At 43.4% G+C, this 24,545-nt stretch overlaps 1 protein-coding gene across 8 annotated transcripts in view; it reads right to left on the bottom strand.

The window, feature by feature from the left end:
• Nucleotides 1-24,545, bottom strand: part of MSRA (methionine sulfoxide reductase A) — a 369,385-nt gene that overhangs the window by 117,341 nt on the left and 227,499 nt on the right. For all 8 annotated transcript variants that reach the window (XM_067745309.1, XM_067745306.1, XM_067745314.1 and 5 more), the window contains one exon: nucleotides 9,233-9,337. In XM_067745309.1, coding sequence (XP_067601410.1) covers nucleotides 9,233-9,337 — 105 coding nt within the window. The remainder of the gene's footprint in view (nucleotides 1-9,232; nucleotides 9,338-24,545) is intronic.

The raw sequence follows: 24,545 nt of genomic DNA, 5'->3' as shown, positions 1-24,545 counted from the left end.
ATCACATCTTTCAAAAGAAATTCTTGGATACCTGCCCTTGGTATAGGCTGCCAAAAGATATTAGCATTCCTAACCTCTGCCACCACACTATCCATTACAAATAAATTTTGATTTATAGCCTAAAAAAAGCCTATTTGAACTTCTTAATCTTGAAAATCCTTAACAGGTTATAAAATTGTAATATGTATTACAAGGAGCTTGTTAGGACAGATACTCTTCATTGGATAATGTGCTGCTGTTTCCAGTTACGGTGTGGTTGTGTTTTCTGTTGGCTGATAGCATCCTATAACAATGTAGGATGACGTACCATACAATGGAAATAACACAATGTTTGAAATTGAACTTTTAGGTCCAAATCCCAGCTCTGACAATAAAGCACTAACTGGCTCATGGAAAATCACTTCACCTCTCTGGGCCTGTCTGTTCATCTGTAAAATGGGTTTAAGACCACCTACTCACGGGTTACTTCAAGGATCAAATGGGATCACATACACATAAGAACTTAGCATCATGCCCAGCCCAGAGTAAATACCCAGTAGGAGTCTGTCATTGAGTCTGGAGGCACCAAACCCTTAAAGCACTAGAAAGGCAGAGGAAAAATGTTAAATATAAGCTCCATAGTATTATATGAGAGAGGGATTTGAAAGTGCAAATAGCACATTTGCAAATAGCAAAGATACTGTGTACATATATGATAATGTTATGCAAGGAAAAGTATGACTGAAAGAACAATTAATAAAGAAAAATATCAGTTAAATTCTTTGTTTCTTTTTTTCCTGTTTCTGAAATTCTTAAAAGAATGAAATCTCTTTCAGAATTCATAATGCTGGGTTTGGGACTTTTTTGCATTTTGTATGTGTGCAGCTGTTCCTCCACTATAAGTATGCACATCTGCTCATTAGCAATACAATATAATTCCCACTGTCTAATTATTTGCAGATGATAGATTCCTTGTACGTGGGCTAAAAAAAGGATAGTCCTTCAAAACTGGTGACTTATTTTAAAAGACCAACTTAAAAGGGTCAGCACAACGAAGTTCAGATATTAATTTGGCAGTTCAAATATATGAACACCAGCACTTAATTGCCAACTTGATGAGAAACAGAAGGAAAAGAGGATTTTTCTCTCTTCAATTAATATTCCCCGATAGACAGCACCAGGCACTGGCTTCTCTATGGTGCACCTGGAAAGAGGCTATGAAGCAAACCTGCTAAAGTTGGAGCGGACCAGCCCCACCGCAGATTCTCAGGGAACCACGCACCTCTAGCGATGCTGCACAGTGAGTGCAGGGCTGTGCTGGGAGGGGGATGTGTGGTCCACGGACACTGAATGGAGAAGAGTCCCCAAGTCTCTAGTCTCAACCACGGGCTGAGGAACCACATTAATCCCCTACTCTTGGCTCTGAGGGTGAGACAGCAAGCCAGGGTGTGTGGTACTAGGGCTCCATGAAACCAACACCAGAGACAGTGTGGCCCATGGGGACAGCCAGATGAAGCTTCTGAGACACGTGGGAGCTCCCTGTGGGAGGGTGGAGGGGGCATGTGGGAGGGAAAGGGATGCTGAGCACTGGATTGAGGATGAAGCGTATGAACCAAGCATAGGAAATGATCAAGTATATTCAAAACATAAGATGGGGAAAATGAGAGGGAAAGAAATGGAGAAATACTGGGGTTCAAGAGAGAGCAAGGCCCACAAATGGGAGGTGGTGAAATGGCTCTTACACGGGCAGGATGAGGATGGTGACTATTATAGATGACATGCTTATTCTGTGCCCGGCATGGGGCTCTGCACAACAGACTACATTCCTTCATACATCTTGACGGACACTGATGGGAGAGGAACCGTTTTACAGATGGGAAAACTGAGGTTCGTTCATTCATTTGTTCAATGAAAAAATATTTCATATGAAGCTTACTTTCTAGAAGAGGAGACAGTTAATAAACAATAAACAGACAAATCAGTCCACCCTGTGATAAGTGTTAGGAAGAAAAGAGAGAGCAGTGATGGCAAAAGCCGGGAGGAGGGCTGGAGAGCCTCCTTCAGTTAGGGCGGGTCAGCGAAGACCTCTCTGAGGACGTGACTCTTTAAGCTGAAGGAAAGGAAGGAGCCAATCACGCCAACAGCTGTGGGCAGATGGAGCCGTGGGTATGGGCCCAGCAAGGGAGCACCTGTGTCTTCCAGGAATGGGGCAAATGCAGGCCACGACGCAGACATGCGGTGCGTGAGGGCAGGACCTGAGGCTGGAACAGGAGGCGCCAGTCAGCTGATCCCAGGCCGGGCTGCCATGGTACAGCTGAGCGTGTAGCAGCCCAAAGAAAAGGCAGCAGAGGGACATACTTTTGTTTAGTGTTTTTGACGGATCATTCTGGGTACTGGATTGGGAAAGGGGCAAGGCCAGTTAGGAGGCGATTGTGGCAGCCAGATGAGAGTAATGAGAGCCACGACCCAGCGGTTAGGCAGACAGACAGAAAGGAGGCGGTGAGTGACGTAATCTCCCCAGGCCACATGGCTAGTATGTGGCAGGCCTGGTTAAAGCCATATCCTCTAACCCCAGAGTCCATACTCTTATCAGATTTGATTAAAGCTGTTTTAATTAAGGAAGCATTTTAATTAAGATCTTCAGAGGAGTAACTGGGAGTTCATCACCAGCTTACAGTTGAAAGCAATTTTAGTAAGGATTAGTTCAGCTGTTGTAAGAAAAAAAAAAAAGAAAAAGAAAAGAAGGCCTAGAATGAACCAAAGTAACAACAGCTTAAAGAAGTTCTTACATAAAGAGTCCAGCCTGGGATACTGACTCTGGAGCCTTCGATCTTGTAGCTCCTCAGTTACAAGGGTGAGGCCTCCACCCCTGTGGTCTAAGACCGTTCATCCCTGCATCCACAAGTAACTTGCAGGAAGGACGAAAGAAGAGGAGAATGGCCTTTCCTCTAAGTGTACCGAATTTGACACCATCACTGGTACTCATGTTCTGGTAGTCAGAATTCAGACATGTGGCTATACTTCGTCATAAGGAGTCTGGGAAATTTAGTCTTTATTGGTGGTTGCACATCCAGCTAAAATTCCAATCCTTCAGAAGTAGGGAAACTGATATTGGGGTCAGCTCACAGTCTCAGCCAGAAGGCCTCTGCAGAAAGGCCACCACTAACCAGAGCAGTTCCCCACCTGCAGCCCCAGCCCCTGGGAAGGCCGGGAGCTACTACTAGAGGTCCACAAATCCAACTGTGCAGCAGGCATGGCCTAGAGGCTGTGGAATGCGTTATGCATGTAGGCATTTCCATTTTCCAGAGGTACGTGACATTGTGCTAGTTAATAAAACAGGCATTCAGTTTAAAGTGATTAAATTTGCAGTAGCATTTTCATATATTTGCTTTAAAAAGGTTACTAAGGGCACAACTATATCACATGGGGGATCCTGAAAAATGTTTATCTTTAGAAGAGGTCCTCCTAGTCAAGAAGCATGGACCCCTCTGGTGTAGGGGAAAGAAAATAGATTTGGGCTTTAGTCAGAGCCGTGTCCAAATATTGCCAACAACATCAAGCAAGACTGTCAGTCTTCTGGAACCTCATTTCTTCTGTTAAGCGAAGACAGTGAACCCCAATTCATAAGATTATGGTAAGGGTTAAATGAAATGATAGGTATAAAGCATCTACCACTAAGACTGGCCCGTAAGGGGTGCTTCCTAAATGGTGCTGCTGTCCTTTCCCCAGGATCGAGGAGAGTGAAACAGGTTGGAATCGAGAAGTCAGGTTTATGGGATCAAGTCAGGCAAAGCTGAGTCTCCACACTGTGCACTTGTGTGCTTGTGGCTTGGCTCAAGGTACAGGGTCTGGGCCCTGCCTCCTCTGGTAGGAATAGGAGGACCGAAACGACGGAATTCATGCACAGAGCATGCTAGGTACAGGGCTACAGAGCAAGCATCAGACGCTGGGATCTTATCTGGTTCTTCTGAGCACTGTGTGAGCAGCAAACGCGAGGAGGTTTCTGCCCACTAACCTCATCACCATCACCGCCAGCAGTTTCATCATAGAACGAGAACACAAACAGTTAAAATCTTTCCAACTAGCAGGAAGTACAAAAGAACCTTTGTGGGTAGAAAACCCACCCTTTAGTAAGCAGAGGGTAAATATTTTCCCACAGAAATCACGGATATAAAAATAACTAAATAAAATGGGTGAAGCTGTATTGTTGTGTTGAGAAGAACACAACGACAAAGCGGCCACCTGCATGGTTCTTGACGTTTTCAAGTGATTTTCACATAATTTCATTTCATTCTTACGACAACCCAAGGATAGATAGTACTACCCCTTTTTTGTAGATGAGAAAACAGAGTTCCAGACTGAGTAAGTATCTTGGTCAAGGTCGTGAGGTTGGGAAGAGGTCCTTCTGGAGCCAGAACCCAAATCTAAATGCCGGGCTCTGCCATGCTGTCTGGAGACCGGGGGAGTTTGGGGACCACACGGTCAGGAAGGGGCACGCTATCCTTAGGAGGCTGGAGGAACTGTATTTGTCCCGTGAGTAAGACAAAGCCAGAAGAGGACGCATTAGCTCAAACAGTGGTATCTGAATGCTTCGGCAAAAGCAGAGGTTTCGTGGTAAATTCAGAGAAAAGACTTTTCCGTTTACTGGCCAGTCATCTGTAAACTTCACCTGAAGCAAATCCACAGAGCAGTACTCTCTCAGGACTCACTGCCTGTTGGCTGTGGAATAACGGGTCTTGGGCCCCGTCACTTTAAAAGCCCACACTTTCTGATGGCTCTTACCAGCTCTGCTCCCTTCAAACTGGTGGACCATGGGGATTTCCTCCTTTCCACTGGGACGGATACTGTGAGAGCTGCTTTAGTAGCTTGAAGCAGGGAAGAACGTGCAGGATTTTCTCTGTCTGGTCTATACCGTGAAGATCCCGCATTTGCTAATACCACTCAAGGATATTGCTTCTCCCACAAAGTGAAGTAAATTATAACTGAAGATTTTTAGTGGCCCCTGCAAATCCTTCATAACTTTATAAACAAGGCAGTAAAGCCTTTCAACGTGCTAATTAAAATGCATTTCTCTTGAGGCCTACTGCTGCTGAGAATCGTGTGTGTCCCGGGTGGGCCTATCACCACATCAAAGATCAATGTCATCTCAACTTTTCCTTAAGTTTTGTCTTTTTGTTGATAAGTAATTCTGGTACAGGTAAGAGCATTCTTCAAGCAGGTGGAGGAATCACTCACTCTTGTTTCTGAAAAGAACCTACAATGGACTGCTTCACAGACCAGAGTCTCCACCAAAGCCAACATGCTTCTGTCCTTACAAACGGCCATCTTCTGAGTAAGAGTAATCAGTCTTACACGCCTCTACTTCCCCCACCTGCCCTACTGGGTGCTTTTGTTTTCTGGGCCACTTTTCACTGTGAAATGTGATAAGAGTCATCATGTGACTTCAGGTAGAGAATGAAGAAGTTGTGTTCAGATGGCCAAGTTCCCCTGCAGCTCAGCTATCTCCTGCCGCATGCCCATCCTTTAGCAAGTGGACTTCAAATTCTTACCTCAGAAAAATTACATGATTACACGTTTTAGACCTTCAGAGTTCCCTGGAAATATTAGATCCATTGATACCAGACTTCTTATGAACTTATATTTTTGCTTTTAATCCCCCAGGGTTAACCAATACTTGTTTTAATTATTTCAGGTTAACATTTTCGTCTGTGATCTTATACACATTTATGTGAATGCTCATTTGGTCTCAGTTTATTGGGATTTAACTATTTTCTTCCTATAGAAATGTATCTTCCCTGTGTGTTAACCAAAATGTTACTGCTGCTTATTCCAGACCACTTAGTGATCTAGCACCACTTAGCAGAATACCTGGCAAAAATAAATGTCATTAATGAATGCTTGTCTTTCACAATACTTCAGAAATATTGAAAAGGCATCTGATATGTTCTCAGGCCATATGTCCCAAATCCTAAATCCTAATTCTGAATTACCAAGGAACCTCCAACAGGTCTTGAAGAAACAATTTCTAGTGTCCGCCCCTCGGTGTCTGAGTCAATGATAAAACCATTCAAATGGCTTTAGACCTCTGATTTATGGAGCCAGATGAACACGGTTAACTAACAGTTACTGAATATAATGATCGAGTATAATGCTCATTGTTTAAATTGAGTTAAGTGGATTAGTTAGGGTTTTTGTTGTTGTTGGAAGTAATAGAAAGCCAACAAACTAGCTCAAGTTAAAAAAAGGAAGGGAATACCTAGTAGCTCTCCTAGCTTGAAGAGCTCACAGGAGAGCTCTCAGAATTGAAGGAAGAGCTGCAGGAATGAGGAGCCTCAGGGCCTCAGAGCCTCCTGAGGGTTTTCTCCTCCCATCTGCTCATCTTCCTCCCTTGCTTCTCTGGTGGGCACGTCATTCCCCATACAGAGCACCCACCCCAGCAGCTGCAACAAACTGAGAACATACAACAGTCCCAGGGAAGGACTCTAGCTGGTTCTGCTTGGGTCACATGCCTGTTCTTTGGATCAAACATTGTTGACAACAGAAAAAGATACTGATTGATCAGGACTGGATCATATGATCACTCCATTGGCCCTATTTCCAGAAGGGTCCTAGGAAACCCTACAAGGCAGAAAAAGATTGTTACCATGGCCCATTACATTGAACTATCTAAAAAAGTAATTCTAATAATAATGCGGGAAGATCAGATATCTTGTGATTTAATATGTGTGATTGTATATATTACATGAAGCACTACTCTAAGCAGAAACAAATATACACAAGGGTAGAAAAACTCTCCTCCTACATGTATAATTTGTCCAAAATATCAGTGTAAAAAATAGGTCACTCGACATTCCAGTCCCATTGTCCGTGACCCCCATCATTCCATCATTACCAACTTCATCTTCTGACTCATAGAATTGAACCAGATGACCTCTAAAGTCTCGTCCAGTCTATGAGCCTGTGAACACCTTGTTAGGAAAAAAAAATACCTCTGGAAGAACAGCACATCAACCGGTTACATTATTGGACAGTGTTATGGGCTGAAGTGTGTCCCACCCCTCCCCACACTTCACATGTTGAAGCCCTAACCTCCAATACTTCAGAGTGTAACTTCATTTGGAGATAGAGACTTTAAAGATTAAGATTAAATGAAGTAATTTGGGTGGGCCCTAATCCAATGTGACTGGCGTTCTTATACAAAGAGGAGATCAGGACACAGACACACACAGAGGGAAGACTGTATGAGGAAAAGACAGCCATCGACAAGCCAAGATGAAACCAACCCTGCCAATGCCTTCGACTCAGACTCCCAGCCTCCAGGACTGTGAGAAAACTAATTTCTGTTGTTTAAGCCACCCAGCCTGTGATACTTTATGATGGCAGCCTTAGCAAATTAACACAGATAGTAAACCAAGAATTTCAAAGAGGACTGAGGCAAAGTTGAGACAAGTCTGATCCATGGGATGGGGAGAACAAGAGGTTCTCCTAAAGTTCTTTTGAAGGTGGAATTCCCCTGAGATTCAGGGGCCAGAACTCGTGGCCTAATAACTGAGGTGTGCTAGTAAAGATGTGATAAAATGGGTAAGACATTAAGAGAAGTAAGGAGAGAGAAGTGGATGACAGACTTCACCCTCTTTGAAATTTTGCGGGGGTCAAGCATAAGGTGGTTGTATCAGGACACGGCATTACGGGTGGCCAGGCCAAGGCCACATACCCAGCCTTGTGGGCCTGTGGGGAGCCTGTCTCCTCCATGACTTCAGGTTTGCCTGGGCTCCTGATAGGTGTCTCCACTTAGCACTTTGGAGCCCTCAGCATCCTGCCTGACCCTCAGCTTTGAGAGCCAAGAGGCTGAATGGCTGCTCCATCTGGAGCAAAGGCTTCCCAGCATGAGTTCCTGGCTGTCACGACCCTTACTTATGATGCTCATCAGTCAGTTTCCCTTTGAGCCATGCGTGTCTAAGCCATTAGGCTTGCCGTTCTCATATGATGTGACAGTCCCGTAGTCCAAACGGGGGTGGCATCAGAACCTTCCGATGATAGTACTCTTGCCCTACCAGTTCTGTACCTCCCCTGCCCCATACCTCACTGTTCTCCCACCAGGGACTCATCTCCCCATGTCAACCAGACTTCACTATCATGGAGAGCCTGCTCCTGGCCTCCTTCGTGGCCTTTACCCACCCTGCTGGATGTACCTGGATCCTGGACCTGCCTGACCCTGGCTCGTTGATCATTTTGCTGTTCTTGCCTTAGCTCTGACCTTTGCCCTCTGGCAAACCACCCTGGCATTAAGTGGAACCAGAACTCAGGACTCACCAACCTATGCTGCTGGGGTCTTGGTAAGGTCCCACCCCAAAGCACAATGCACATTTGGAAAAACACATCCATTCATCAGGAAATAGCCAACATGGCGTACCCACTCCCCCAAAATCTGACACCAAAGGGAAAATATTTCCGTTAAATAGACCAATTGCTAAATGAAAATCACATCGGATATACAGGACTTTTCAGTCCATAAGCCTCATAGTATCAGATCGTCACACTGGCAAAGCAGTGCTTGTAAGGCTGTTAAGATGAAATCCGGAGATTACTCCATTACTGAATATTACAATGATATTTGCCAACAGGAGATTTTTGCTTGTGTGTGCATTCAGATAAAATTCCTGACCACCGTTGTTTACAGCCCGAATATATTAATATCTCATATAATAAATTCCGAAGAAGACAAATGAAATATTTAAATAACCCAAGCATTGTAGTACCACTGAATACTGCATTTTACCTTTATGTTCTTTTTTTTTTTTAAATCACCCACAGACATTTAAAAGGAAAAAAAATGGCTCATAATGTCAAAAGATGAGAAAGGCTAAATAAATTCAGGGAAATAAAGGAACCATAAATCAGGAAAACTTTGGAGCTGCTAGAAAGACACTTTAATTTTGTAGACAAAAGACTGCATTAAGGAGGAATAATGCAATAATCAAAGGTGAACGAATCTCTATTGTCTGGTGTCTTTCTCTGTGGGAATTTTCCCACCCCTGACAGCTGTAAAGGGGGGAGGGGCGCAGACGGTGGCTGTGCCTTTATTCTCTCGCCCTCTTTCTCCCCAGCCCCTCCCCGTCTCCGTCAATAAATGTCTGCAATCATATTCTTGAGCTCCTGTGTGATTTCAAGGTTCATCTCTTCCATGCAGTTCAAACACTAATTATCCCAGCTGTAATTAGTAAGATAATTAAATACTGGCTCACTCATCTACCTTGGGTCGGGTCGTGATTCTCCCAGAAGACCTTGAGCAGCTCCTCAAAGCTGATGCGTTCTGGCTGGTATACCACTCGGACTACTTCTGCGTGGCCAGTTCTTCCTTGAAAGAAACAGAATGTACAACCCAAATTTACTGACAACATCAATTTATGACAAGTTATTTGTTTCCAAAAAACCACTAGACAAAGGCTGAAATTCTTCCCTCTGAAGGCAGGGTGGGAGCACAATCGTACTTTAATGCTTTCATCCTAAGTCTCTGTCGCTGGTTCTTTTTCCATAAAAGCACACAGTTGTCCTCGAGCAAGTTTCCTGAGGATGATGATTCCTCTTCATTGTGTTCTAATTTTGTTTTAATTCCATGAGAAAATAAACTCAGGTTTTCATTTTTCTAATCTCACTCTTATGAAACCTTATGGATCCAACCTGACATGGTGCTAGAGATTTGAAACTCTGCAAGGGGAACGAGCCAATTTATTTTTATCACCCCCCTCTTCTCTGTACATAGTAAGCTCAGCTGCACTACAGAGGGAGATGGTGCCAGGTAGAGAAACCCAAGAAAAAAACAGGCTTATAACTCGTTCACATTAGATATATTCGTTAACAGAGAGACATATTTGCTGTGCTGTTAACACTGAGGCGAGGGTCAGATTCACATACCCAGCAGGACGGTAAGTGTTTTCTCAGCCTAATTCGTCTCTGTGGTAAACAACTACTGTAGCAAAAGCCTCTCTGCAGCCCCCACTGTTAGCACACTCCCTTCTCAAAGGTGGTCCCCAAGGTTCTAAGGATCAGGGAAGCGGGTACTTGCAGACCACTTGCACCTGTGGAATTCATGCCCTCTCTTATTTTACAATGTTAGAACATATGGTAAATAATAGACCCCTCCATACTAACATCATCTCTATGTTTAAATTTGTTCTCCATCTCTTTCCGTCACCTTGTGTGTAGTAAAGAATTTAGCCTTGCCCAAACAGGTAGCTGGCCTCTGCCTTGGCTCTGGTACGTAATCTAGGTCATACCCGATAGGAGTGTCCTCATTTAGAGAGGCCACACCTATACTCTTAGGGTGGGGCTAGCCACACTGAATCTCAGGGTAGGGCTGCCAACAGTCCTAGGGTAGAGGCTGCCATGTCGGAAAGACCAACCATGTGACTGAGGGTGGCGGCTTTGGGTAACACAGTATCAGTTGACCGAGAGCCTGAGTTCAACCATGTGGGCAATCAATCAATCATACCTATGTAACGAAGCCCCAATTAAAAATTCTGGACACCAAAGCTTGGGAGAGCTTCCTGGTTGGCAATACTCTGCTTATTGTCACACATGGAGGCCAGGAGGGTAACATATCCTGACTGCATGGGAGATGACACAGAGGCTTTGCACTGGAATCCTTCCAGACTCCACCTATGTGACTCTTCCTTTAGTTGCCTTTGAGCTGTATCCTTTTCCTGTAATCAGCTATAACTGTGAGGATAACAGCTCTGGACTTGCGTGAGTCCTTCTAACAAATTATCAGACCTCCCAGTGGTTTGGGGAATCCTTTGAACTTGCATCTTAGTTTGCAGAAGTGTTTTCCCCTATGTTGGTAATCTCACCTTAATTCTTAAACCCTCCAATGGTACACGCAGGGAAGGTAGAAATCCCCATTTTACAAACTGGCAAACAGGTACATATGAGTTAGATTTTCCCAAGGTCATATAGCTAGCAAATTTCTGGACCATAACCTGAAAAAACACCTTCTGACTTCTTGTCCAGGGTTCTGTCCAATATATCAAAGCGAAGAGAGCAAAGGGAACATGAATCCAGAAAAGGAGAGAGATCTACTTATTATCTTTAGTCTTCCTTAGCAGTTAAAATTTCTGATTGTAGAAACGATGATTTGCAAACAATATGAAGCTTAAAAAATGTGCAGAAATATAGAAAAGAAAATAAAAATCCCCCATACTCTTACCACATAAGTACTATCAATACTTTTTACGCACTTCTTTCTAGATATGTACGAGACACATACATACACAAAACACACACAAACTCGCACCGTGACACACAGTTTGTTTTACTGTAATCACTGCATCATGCTTTTTCCACTTACCAGCATATCGTGAGTGTTTTCCCATATCACTGAAATTTTTAGGAAATACCATTTATAATGACTATATAACACTCCAAAGATGGCCGTACTATTACTTATTCAATCATTCCCTGTCACTGGGCATTTGTATTGAATCCTATTTTTATCTATGAATATAAATATTTTTTCTACATTTTTGAGGCTGCCTCTAGCCTTAGTTATATATGGGAATTTTCTAAATCAATGTTTATGAACATTTTAAAGATACTTGATACCTTGTGCTAAACTGCTATTCATTAAAGTTGACCCAATTTTCTCTCCCCGTTGGCAGCATATCTGAGGGTCAGCCTCAGTCACCATCACAATGTTGTTAATCCCTACCAAATTTATAGATGGAAGATAATATCCTATCATTTGATTTTTAATGAATTTAATTATTAGTGAGGTAAAAAATGTCATGCTTATTAATAATTTTAATTTTTTATTTTCTCTAATTTTTGTTATGTCTTCTTTATATTGGGTTATTAATATTTTATTCTTAATTGGTCAGCCTACATAATTTTAATTCAAATACTATAGTCATGTAAGTTAACATCTAAACAGATTTTATGCTAATAGGTATTAAAAGAATGATAAGGGAATTATGGGAAGAAGATTCATTAAGTATAATAACCATGTTATTGCAAAACCATTTTTGATCTACTTTAAAATCTTATAATTGTGTTTTGAAATGTTTAAATGAATGATTTAACTACATAACTAGTAAGACTGTCTGAATATTAAAAATGGCAACAATATGTTACAAACATGACAAAAAAAATTTGATAAGAAAAGCACTGAAACCACACTAGAAATATAGGCAAAAGATGTAAACAGGCAATACACATTGGAAAAAATAAATGTAGATCCAGGCATGAAAAGTTCTCAGCATTTCCAGTGATCAAATAAAGGCAAACAAATGTATATTAAACATTAAAACACCATCTCTTACTCATTTCATTTTGCAAAACTGCTTAAAATTGTGCCTAGTGCTGATGAGGACACTGTGAGGCCGGCGCCCTTGCCTGGGTGGTGACACTGAAAATGACAGCACCCTTCTGAAACTCTATGGGCATAAGAAGCAAGAGCCCCAAAGACTAAGATTAATTCACCTTGATTAAGTGACCCAGGAAATCAACCTCAAAGATATAAACCCCAAACAATAGAAAAGACATACACAAATACGAAAATCCATTCCATCATTGCTACAATGGTGGAGTACCATAAGAAATCCAAAAGTCAAACAAAAAAGAAACAAATTATGGTACAGCCACATGATGAGATATCACGCAACCATTAGTTATAATCCCAAACCCTAGTAAAAGCTGCTACTAGTTACTGAACACTGATAATATGGCAGGCACTTTACCTACTGGGTGTTCTTCAATGCTCATAATTCTTTTTTCCAATTTTTCTCTACTGAGGTAAAATACACACAACATAAAACTTACCAGCTTAACTATTTTTAAGTGTACAATTCAGTGGCGTTAAGTACAGTCACATCATTGTGCTACCATCACCATCATCCATCTCCAGAACTTTCTTTAATCTTGCAAAATCGAAACTTCATATCCGCTAAACACTAACTCCCCAATTCTACCTTCCCCCAGCCCCAGGTGACTGCCATTCTCCTTCTGTCTCTGTGAACTTGACTCCTCTAGGCACCTCATGTCAGTGGAATCATATTGTGTTTGTCCTGTTGTGACTGGCTCATTTCATCAGCAGAATGTCCTCAAGATTCACCCACGCTGAAGCACGTGTCAGAATTTCCTTCTTTTTTAAGGCTGAATCACATTCCATTGTTTGTATGTGCCCCATTTGGTTTATCCATTTATCTGTCAATGGACACTTGGGCTGCTTCCACCTTTTGGCTATTGTGAATAAAGCTGCTATGAACATGGGCGCACAGATGTTGCTCACAACAATTTCACAACAGGGATGCCATCCCCATTTTACAGGTGAGGAAACCAAGGCCTCTCCACAAGTTTTTTCACATAACATCCCACAGCCGGTAAGCGGCAGCCAACCAGGTTTCAACTGGAGGTGCAAGGTCTGGCTCGTTCTATGATCCCAAGCTGGGCTCCTGAATGTAGACACCCGAAGTCATCAAGTGACAGCAAAATGTCACGCAGGCAGTGGCCCAGATGAGATGGAGGTAACTGACATCCAGGCTGTCAAGACTGTTTTCCAGGATTAGGCTCTTCCTTCATGGTTGCAGTATGGGGTCAGGAAAGATTTCCACTCACCAGCACACACTTTTAGACATAATCTGCGCACTGACATTATTTGTGGAGAGGTTTAAAGAGGTTTGGTTGTTTAAAAGAAACTACTACCATTAAAATTCAGGATCCATCTGCATTGACAAACAGTGTGGAGAAGCCCTTGTCAAACTCACCTTTAAGTTTCTTTATTTTATTTCTCCAAAGTACAAGAGTCTGTATAAAAATACACAGTGCAAATGATCAGAAGGCTTAAGGGGCCAGGAACCACTTACAGAAATGCCCACACCTCCAGGAACTCACCGATGTGTTAGGCTAATTTGATTCCCAAGACCAATCTGCAAATAGTTTCTGGTGCTTCCGAAGATAAAAGGCTATATCTTAAAAATACTTTGAGCTGTTTCTTCACATAACATCATGCAAACAGCATGATAGATGTGATGTGCAAATGTGCTTGTTAACAGTTCACAGCAGTGTTATAGGTGCTTTAACACTGTCATTCAAAAATACCTTGAAAGGAAAAACGCAAAGGATGAATGTCTTCTCTGAGCATTTCCCCCGTGTCACTTTATCTCATGACTCCAAAGGGAGGTGAAGGAACACAGAGGGGTAGGCTACGGTCAGTCATTCCTTACAAGACAAAACATCCCAGAAGACCCACACATGGCAGTGTTCTGGGGGCAGAAAAATCACACGTCTAGAGTCAGCTAGAGCTTTGTGGAAGCCAAGTCATCCACAGAACCAGGTGTTTTAAAAGAGAACCCCAAGACAAATCAGCCATTTCTTAAAGACCTGTGTGACAGCGTTCCACCCCATGGGGAAAATGCGATCTTCAACTCTTCCAGGTCAACATGATTAGTTTTTACTACCGGTGGGCTGGGGAGAAGAAGAGAAACCAGGGAGGTGGCCTACCCAGCAGATGAGACCAGAAAAGAGGCCAGGAGCTGGTGAGACAGGAAGGCAGGGGGACGATAGCAGGGGGCAGTGTTGTACTCTGCTGAGAAGCACACATTCGAGCCAGGCTGCCTGGGCAGTGCTCTGGCTCTGCTACTCGGCAGCTGCGTGACCTGGGCAGGGCCAGGGAGGGAGGAAGACGCTGGTTCAAATCACAGTTCCTTGGCTATGAGCCTTGCCTTACCTAGGGGGCCCACGCCCACTATCAAAGGCCCTTCATCTACTTTACCACTTGATGCCACGGTTTCCTCATCTGCAAAATGGGGAGCCAGAACCGTGCCTGGCACACAGAAGTCTAAGTCTCTATGTCTTATCATAAGCTGAATTATTAGCATTATACTCTACTCAGCTGTGATGGAGTGGGAAAAGATGAGAATTAAAGTGACTAGAAGTAACTTAAGCCATAGTTCTAACAAGTAGTTTAACACTGTTTTCGACTGTGACCCAGGGTCTCCTACTATTTCAGATAGGAATAAAAAATAACCTCTGTGACAGAAGAGTCATAAAGATTAAACGAGGTCATATGTGGTAAAGTTCTGGGGAAAAGGCCAGCTCTCTATACACAAATGTGACGCTTCTATTGTTGCTACCCTTTTATGTTTCCTTAGCATGGACCCCTCCCCATAAGGACTAAACTGCAGGAGAAAACACATGTCTCTGTAAGTGGATAATTCTGATCTTATTTATCCATTCGACTGATAGAAATATCAGTTGAGTGTCTACAACCACTGACCGGGTGCTGAGGTGCAGGCCCAGCCGGCACCTTCTGACCCCAGTGGGGACTGTGGTCTGGCCTTCGTCCACACCATAAAGGACCCAGATTCTCACTCTTTTGATGAAGTGTAGGGTGGTAGAGAAACACTGTGTTTTTCAAGTGCGAGTCCCCACTTTAGAATCAGAAATAAAAGGACAGGGGTTTAATGAGAGGGTGCTTAATTTGGGTAAAAAGAAACCTCCAGAAACAGGGCTCCAGGAGCAGAAGCTGAGGCTGGGATCTTGCCTCCCTGGAGAAGCTGTGTCCTACCACACTGTGGCTGTCGACAATTTCCTTCCTACGAGAACCTCTGTCCCTCAGAGTCAGTGTAGCCAGGAGACAGCACAGAGCTGCCGAACTGAGATGAGCAGAAGCGTCCACTGCCCCCTGGGCTGGGACCCTGGGAGGCCACCTCCCTCTGGTCAGAGCCAAGTGACTGCAGGTTGGTGGGCAGCAGTGATGGGTGGCCAGCATCCCACAGCTAGCACGCTGAGCGGAGCGAGCGAGACTGGAGGTGACAGCTACACTCCAAACCCTCTCTAGAAGTGGTGGCTCCTCCCCAACGCGGTGGGCAGATCTGATGCCACGAGATTTCCAGAAGGAGAAGGAGCAGGGCCACCTGCACCAAGGGCAGCTTGAGCCCACGAGGGGCTCCTGGGGGTGGGCTCGTCTAGGGGGAGACCCAAGGGCCACCCAGCCGAGCAGCCGAGACCTGCGTGGTCCCAGCGTGTGGGGAAGAGCGGAAGCCAGGGCAGCGGAAGCCTGCCTTCTGGGAGGGGGCTTGGTCGGGACGCAGAAGCCAAAAGCAGAGAGAGATGGAGACCGTGCACACCTGCCAGGGCCCGGGCCCTTGCTGCTGCAATGGGGTGGGGGTGGGGGCGGAGGGCGGGAGGCCGTGGAGACAGCACCCGGTCCCCGGGCAGAAGCTGCACAAAGTGGGTGCCCCTCCGCCGTGAGCCGGGCTTCTGCTGTCTCTGCAGGGCAGTGAGAGACCTCGAGGCCTGCTCGCCCCTCTCTAGGTCAAGGCCCAGCCCTGGACCACACCTCACAGTCAACAGGTTGCCCATTGAGAGCCACACGGCTGGGCTCCACCCAGGCTGAGGGGCACGGGGCCGCGCGCTCGGGGCCTGGCTTCCGCACTGGGCTTGGCCAGAGCACAACTCACCCCCATCCCTGCCGCTCACAGCTGTCCTCTGCCCTCCGGAGTTCCTGGCCACCGGGCCTCTCTCTCCACAGCTGGGGTGTGCCAACCTCATCTCCCCATGCCATCTCCCTGACCGAGACACTCCACAGCCCCACATCAACCCCCAGCTCTTCTTGCCCCGCCCACATACAGCCTGCAGTGCCCTCGCTCCAGCCACCTGCAACCCAAGCCCTCTCTCTCCTCCTCTCAAGGTCCCTGGAGGTGCTGCTTCCTCCAGGAAGCCCTGCCTGAGGATGGGACCTTGAGAAGAGGCACGAAGCACGGGAGAAAGCACCACAGGCGGGATGCCGTCAGATCTCCTGTGCTCAGATTCAGGCTCTTCGACTGAGTCAGGTCGCCTGAGGTCCCTCACTGGGTTGTTGTGATGAAGAGAGATGATGGATGTAGCCGATAGGGTCCAGCAATTAGCACACAGAGGGGACTCAAAAAACTGATCTTTCTCCACCAAGCACCACTGACCCAGCCCCCCTGGATGCTTACTGCACTGGGGATCAGTCACACACAGTGTAACACTTGGGTGCTGGCTGTTTTCAAGTGCTTGCTTAGTCTTCCCACGTACAAAGTGGGCTCCTTGAGAGGAGGAACCAGGAAAGTGGCTCTTCTCTGTCACCCCCAGGACCAGGCCCATGATGTGGCATTAATAAACACATTCGGATCAGAGGAGTCTTGTGCTAAATGTTTCTGCCACTTACTTAGCCTTCATCTGGATGAGCATCCGTGCCAGCCCCAGACGTGCTCACCTGACAGAGGACCAGTCCCCTAAATGGAGACATACCTCCATGCCCTGCTCTGCCTCTGTCCCTAACCGTTGAGTTCTATGTAAACCTCAGCATACATCTTCGAACGGACGGAGCTACTACCTGGAGAAAGGGATTAGACACAATTAATGCAACTTGAACACCTTACTATATGGGTCAACACGATGTTTTATTTACTCATTAATTAATAAACATTTCCTGAATGCTTACTAAGTTCCAGTACTTGTGCTAAGTGCTAGGGATTCAAAGGTGACAAATGTTAATACAGTGACAACAAAAGACTCTTGCAGCGCCAGCACTGCTTACAGTGTGAGTCCAGGTAAAGAACTGCTCTTTGGAGGAAAAAGACGTGCTCTATTTTATTTCTCCTACAGGCAAGATGGAGGGGAGAAGTGAGCTATAGTTATTTTTTTTTAAATAATAACTGTTCTTCAATTTCCCTCATCTTTTCCAGCCAACAAGACCAAACCATTAAACCAAATCAAAAAGCACAGAAGAAGATCCAGGTGTCTGAAGGGAAAAGGTGGATGACTAATACCACCCTTTCCCATACAAGATTCAAACCACTACTTTCCTCTTGCTAATTAACTACAAAGAGGTAAGATGTCAGCTCAGTTTCATCTCCAGCTCCTGCAGATAGAAAATGTGATTTCCAACAATGTACTCATTATAAAAAAAAATCCTAATACATCAAAATTGGATGCCCTGTGGAGTTCATTATAGGATTTGAGGAGTGTCTATACTGTCATTTTATCTTGGCTTTTTTTTCTTTTGTCTCATCGTCACTTAAAGTGTCCAAAGAGAAACGTAAGCTTTAAAAAGCATCCTATTGATTGAAAAGTAGAAAAAAATACTGTTAGAGCAACTGTAATTTTTTTTCTGGTCCACCATGAGGAGACACAGCGGGGGGTGTCTTATCCTTCAGTGATTATTCTCTCAGAGAAGTGCTATAAACACGGTGGAGTACTTTATCAAGAAAATTCCTCAGGAAAACAATACCCTACAACCATTAATTCTTCATGCTACTGGACGTTTCTTACTGCTACAAAGCTAACTAGTAGGTAACTAGTATAGGAGAGAGCAGCTCACTAGTTTCTCTATCCAACCTGCTGATCATTGAGGCTGGCCCTCACACCCTTTGAACTGTTTTTTCCAGAACATGAAAGGACCTATGTGGTTGGGTTGATCAATGTCTACTTCCTAGACCAGCACCAACTCCCACCCCACCATGAGATAGGCAGGCATAATGAGATGTCGGCAAAACTAACCTGCCAAGTGGAGATCATGGTATCCTTGCAGCCGAAAGAACAAACACAGTGTTATTAAATGGCCTGATTACTATTAAAAACGGTACTGCACACTGAGAAGCTATGACTCCTTGATGCTGACAAATTATACCAAAAAAATCCAAACTGAGGCCTGCTTGTACCTTGTCATTAGTGGGCTACACAAGAAGAGTGGTTCACAACCCTACACCTTAGAATCACTTGTGCAACTTTTGGAGAAATACTCTCACACCTCCCACTCCGCCCCACGCTGGAATTCTGATACAGGAGGTCTGTGGTCAGGCCTCGGCATATGTATCCTCACAAAGCTTGACAGGTACTCCTGATGGAAAGCCAGGAAAGGGAACCGTGAAATTGGACATTTCATATATATACGTGGCTGTAACAAGGGAGAGGAAACCAGACAGTAGATTTTGTTTTAACAAAGTCTCAGAATTTTAAGGGACACAAAAGGTCACCTAGCCAAATGCTATATTGTGTTTTACCCCATTGCAACATCCAGATGACCATTTCAAGTGATAGGCTGTACAGGATTTCATGAAGCAGTCCCTGCTGTTGTTGGAATGTCCCATCTTTATTGAGTCAAATCTACCTCTTCCTACTCACAGGTCCAGGCTGTGCCTTTTGGGGTCTACTCACTGCTCCACAATGACCCTTGAGAAGGCTGAAGGCGTAGGATGTTGTGGGGTAGTTAACTGGGCACTGACTCCGGAGTCAGAAGACCTGAACTTGAGGGCCTAATCTGCCAGACACACAGTTAACCTTTCCTAGTCACAAGTTCCTCACCTGTAAAATGAGGGAAGTAACACCTGTCCCATCAGTCTCGGAGTATGGTTGAAAGCCCTAAATAACAGACATAAAGGAACTGAGTGGTAGTAATCAAATCTATGATAGCACAACTAGTCTTTCCATATCCATATACTATTGTAATAGGGAAGAACAAATCTGACTCCATGTTAGAACTGCTTCTTTTACTTTAACCTTTGTATTCTATTGCTTTTGCTACAAGTTAAGAATGTTGCCTATAGCCTGAAATATACAGGATAGCCCATTCTCAAGGGTCTGACCTTTAAAGGTGTAACACTTTTCCATTCATATAGAGATTGAAAGTGGCAGAACAGAGAATAACATGTGTCTTGTTGGAGATTTACAGGAACATCATGACCTGACCCATGTGGACAGCTGCAAGAACAAAGGATTCCGACACCAAGAAGTCTGCAACAACCAGCCACACCCCCCACACACACCTTGCTTTTAAAAATGCTTTGCTGAAACCCTTCAGGGAATTCAGGGTTTGGGGGGCACAAGGCCCCATTCTCCTTGCACGGTCCTGCAATAAACCTACCTCTGCTCCAAACTTCAACATTGCAGTTTTTTTGGCCTCAACTGTGTGTCATGCATACAAACGTGCATCGGGTAACACTACTAAGGATAAGCCGTGTCATAACAGAACTTCACTATGCAAAGCCAGAAGCTTTCAAACAATCAGGATCTGAGTTAACACAAATAGAACAATATCGACTGCTCTCCGAGAGAAGATAGGCTTCTTTGGGTAAGCTGCCAAGGTTTTCTAAAAGTGCTCCAAATCAGAGTGAAGAGACAGCTAGAGAACCCCTGAAATCATGACAACAGAAGGCATCTTTAAAACCAACTCAGGTAATTTTTCCATATTCTAAAACTACACTCAACTCATAATAACATGCATGAGCAAAGGCACCCCTATACGAAGGTCAACATTGCTAACTCCCACTGCTTATGCAGAATTTCCAGAAGAGCTACTTTAAGTCACCCAAAGATAATAATTGCCTATTCATTTTGCACACAAACCACATTACAGTTGCTTTTTTTTCCTCAGAGGAAAGTGCATGAGACATACACTTTGATATTTATATTGAAACTGATAACCCTACCTGCTTGAATGTACTGCTTTCCCTCGGCGATCAGTCTCCTGCTCTCCCTCTCTTTCTCACCAAACACTAGATCTGTATAACTTTCTCTTTAAGAATGAATAAACATAAAAATCCTTTCAATACATTGTCAAATATGTTCAAACACATGATTTTTCCTGCAATTGCTTTAAATATTACCTCATGTCTGTCTGCATTTGGTATCACTATTATAAAATATCAGTTAAAACTGACTATTGATTCGTAATTGGTCACTAGAAGGTTTTAGAAATGTATATAAATTTTAATATTCTTTCCTGTTTACCGTTGACCCCCTTCACCCACTTCTCTCACACCCCACCTCCGCCTCTGGCAGCCACTACCATTCTGTTCTCTGTATCTATGAACTTATTTTGTTTGCTGGTGGTTTTTTTTGGGTTTTTTTGTTTTGCGGTACGCGGGCCTCTCACTGTTGTGGCCTCTCCCGTTGCGGAGCACAGGCTCCAGACGCGCAGGCTCAGTGGCCATGGCTCACGGGCCCAGCCGCTCCACGGCATGTCGGATCTTCCTGGACCGGGGCACGAACCCGTGCCCCCTGCATCGGCAGGCGGACTCTCAACCACTGCGCCACCAGGGAAGCCCTCTTTTTAATGGCTGAATAATATTCTATGTATATGTCTACCACATTTTCTTTATCCATTCATCCATCAATGGACACTCAGGTTGTTCCTTTATCTATTGTAAATAATGCTTCAACAAACAGGAGGGTGCGTGTATCTTTTTCAACTCGTGTTTTCATTTTCTTCAGATAAATAGTCAGGAGTGGAATTGCTGGATCATATGGTAGGTCTATTTTTAATTTTTTGAGGAAACTTCATACTGTTTTTTGTAGTGGCTTCCCAATTTACATTCACACGAACAGTGCACAAGGATTCCCTTTTCCCACATCCTCACCAACACTTGTATTTCTTATCTTTTTGATAATAGTCATTCTAACAGGTGTGAGGTAGTATCTCACTGTGGTTTTGATTTGTATTTTCCTGGTGATTAAGGATATTAAGCATCTTTTCATGTACCTGTTGGCCATCTGTATGTCTTCTTTTGAAAAATGTCTATTCAAATCTTCTGTGCATTTTTTAACCACATTGTTTGTTTTCATGCTATTGAGTTGTATGAGTTTTTCAATATGTTTTGGATATTAGCCACTTATCAGATACATGGTTTGTAAATATTTTATCCCATTCAGTAGGCTGACTTTTTATTTTGTTGATGGCTTCCTTTGTTGTGCAGAAGGTTTTGAGTATGGTGGATTCCCACTTATTCATTTTTTCTTTTGTTGCTTTTGATTTTGGTATCAGATTCAAAAAATCTTTTCCAAAATTGATGTCAAGAAGCTTTTCCCTTATGTTTACTTCCAGGACTTTTATGATTTCACATGTTATGTTCAAGTCTTTAATCCATTTTGAGTTTATTTATGGGTGTGGTATAAGACAGTGGTCCAGGTTCATTCTTTTGCTTGTGGCTGTACAGTTTCCCCAACACCATTTATTGAAGAGACTATCCTCTCCCCACTGTACATTCTTGGCTCCTTTTAAATAAATTAATTGACCATATGTGTGTGGGTTTATTTCTGGGCGCTCTGTTCTGGTCAATTGATCTATGTGTATGTTTTTATGTCAATACCATACTGTTTTAATTGCTATAGCTTTGTAATATAGTTTGAAATCAGAAATCATCATGCCTCCAGCTTTTCCCTTCTTTCTCAAGATTGCATTGGGTATTCAAGTTTTTTTTTTTTTTTTTTTTTTGGTGCTTCCATACAAATTTTAGGATGATTTGTTCTATTTCTTTGAAAAATGCCATTGGAATTTTGATAGGGATTGCACTGAATCTGTAGATTGCTTTGGGCAGTACGGACAGTTAAACAATTTTGTTTCTTCCAATCCACAGGCATGAAATATCTTCCCATTTATCTATTTTATGTGTCTTCTTTAATTTCTTTCATTTATATCTTATAGTTTTCAATATACAAGTCTTTCACTTCCTTGGTTAAATTTGTTTCTAGGTATTTTATTATTTTTGATGCAATGGTAAATGGGATTGTTTTCTTTATTTCTGTTTCTGATAGTTTGTTATTAGTGTATAGAAATGCAACACTTTTTCTGTATTGAGTTTTTTATCTTGCAACTTGACTGAATTCATTTATCAGTTCTAACAGTTTTTTGAGGGAGTCTTTAGGATTTTCTATATATAAGAGCATGTCATTTACAAATAGTGACAGTTTACTTCTTCCTTTCTAACTTGGATTCCTTTTATTAGTTTTTCTTGTCTGATTGCTCTGGTTCAGACTTCCAATACAATATTGAATAAAAGTGGCAAGAGTAGACCTCCTTATCTTGTTCTTCACCTTAGAAGAAAGGCCTTCACCTGTGTGCAAGCACAGGTCACTACCCACACCTCCCCTCCCGGGAGCCTGTGCAGCCCGCCACTACCAGGGCCCTGTGATCCAGGGACAACTTCCCCGGGAGAACACATGGCACGCCTCAGGCTGTTGCAACGTCACGCCGGCCTCGGCCACCACAGGCGCACCCCGCATTCCATACCCCTCCCTCCCCCTGGCCTGAGTGAGCCAGAGCCCCCTAATCAGCTGCAACTTGAACCCCGTCCCATCTGGGCAGGGAACAGATGCCCTCAGGTGACCTACAAGCAGAAGCAGGGCCAAATCCAAAGCTGAACCCCGGGAGCTGTGCAAACAAAGAAGAAGGGAAATCTCTCCCAGCAGTCTCAGGAGCAGCGGATTAAATCTCCACAATCAACCTGATGTACCCTGCATCTGTGGAATACCTGAAGAGACAATGAATCATTGCAAAATTGATGTGGTGGACTTTGGGATCAACTGTAGACTTGGGGTTTGCTTCCTGCATCTAATTTGTTTCTGGTTTTATGTTTATCTTAGTTTAGTATTTAGAGCTTATTATCACTGGTAGATTTGATAATTGATTTGGTTGCTCTCTTCGTTTATATATATATATATATATTTTTTTTTCTTTTTCTCCTTTGGTGAGTGTGTATGTGTATTCTTCTTTGTGTGATTCTGTCTGTATAGCTTTGCTTTTACCATTTGTCCTAGGGTTCTGTCTGTCCATTTTTGTTTTTTTAGTATAGTTTTTAGCGCTTGCTATCATTGGTGGATTTGTTTTTTAGTTTGGTTGCTCTCTCTTTCTATTTTTTATTACTTTTTTATTTTTAATAATTTTTTACATTTTTTAATAACTTTATTGCAGCAGTATTTACAATAGCCAGGACATGGAAGCAATCTAAGTGTCCATCAACAGATGAATGGATAAAGAAGATGTGGCACATATATACAATGGAATATTACTCAGCCATAAAAAGAAATGAAATTGAACTATTTGTAGTGAGGTGGATGGACCTACAGTCTGTCATACAGAGTGAAGTAAGTCAGAAAGAGAAAAACAAATACCATATGCTAACACATACATATGGAATCTGAAAAGAAAAAGAAAATGGTTCTGAAGAACCTAGGGGCAGGACAGGAATAAAGACGCAGACATAGAGAATGGACTTGAGGACACAGGGAGGGGGAAGGTTAAGCTGGGCTGAAGTGAGAGAGTGGCATGGACATATATACACTACCAAATGTAAAATAGATAGCAAGTGGGAAGCAGCCACATAGCACAGGGAGATCAGCTCGGTGCTTTGTGATCACCTAGAGGGGTGGGATAGGGAGGGTGGGAGGGAGATGCAAGAGGGAGGAGATATGGGGATATATGTATATGTATAGGTGATTCACTTCGTTATAAAGCAGAAACTAACACACCATTGTAAAGCCAATAAAGATGCACCAATAAAGATGTTCAAAAAAAAAAAAAAAGAAAGAAATGGCTAAAAAGCCTCCCTAGGGTGGCTATAATTTTTGAAAGGTTGAGAAACACTGGTCTAATTAATTCAGTATAACCAAAATGGCAACACAACTTACCATATCTCCTGCCTCACTTCCACTTCTGGATGGGGCTTGAAATAGAACCACCAGAGATGGGATTCCCTCAACAAGTATTTGTAGAGAAGCTAGCATGGGCTCTGAGTGCTCTCTCAGGTGCAGCTAATAATAATAATAAT

This window comes from Pseudorca crassidens, chromosome 7 (genome assembly GCF_039906515.1).
Source record: "Pseudorca crassidens isolate mPseCra1 chromosome 7, mPseCra1.hap1, whole genome shotgun sequence".
Taxonomy (NCBI): domain Eukaryota; kingdom Metazoa; phylum Chordata; class Mammalia; order Artiodactyla; family Delphinidae; genus Pseudorca; species Pseudorca crassidens.
This window is presented reverse-complemented; position numbering and strand designations above follow the sequence as displayed.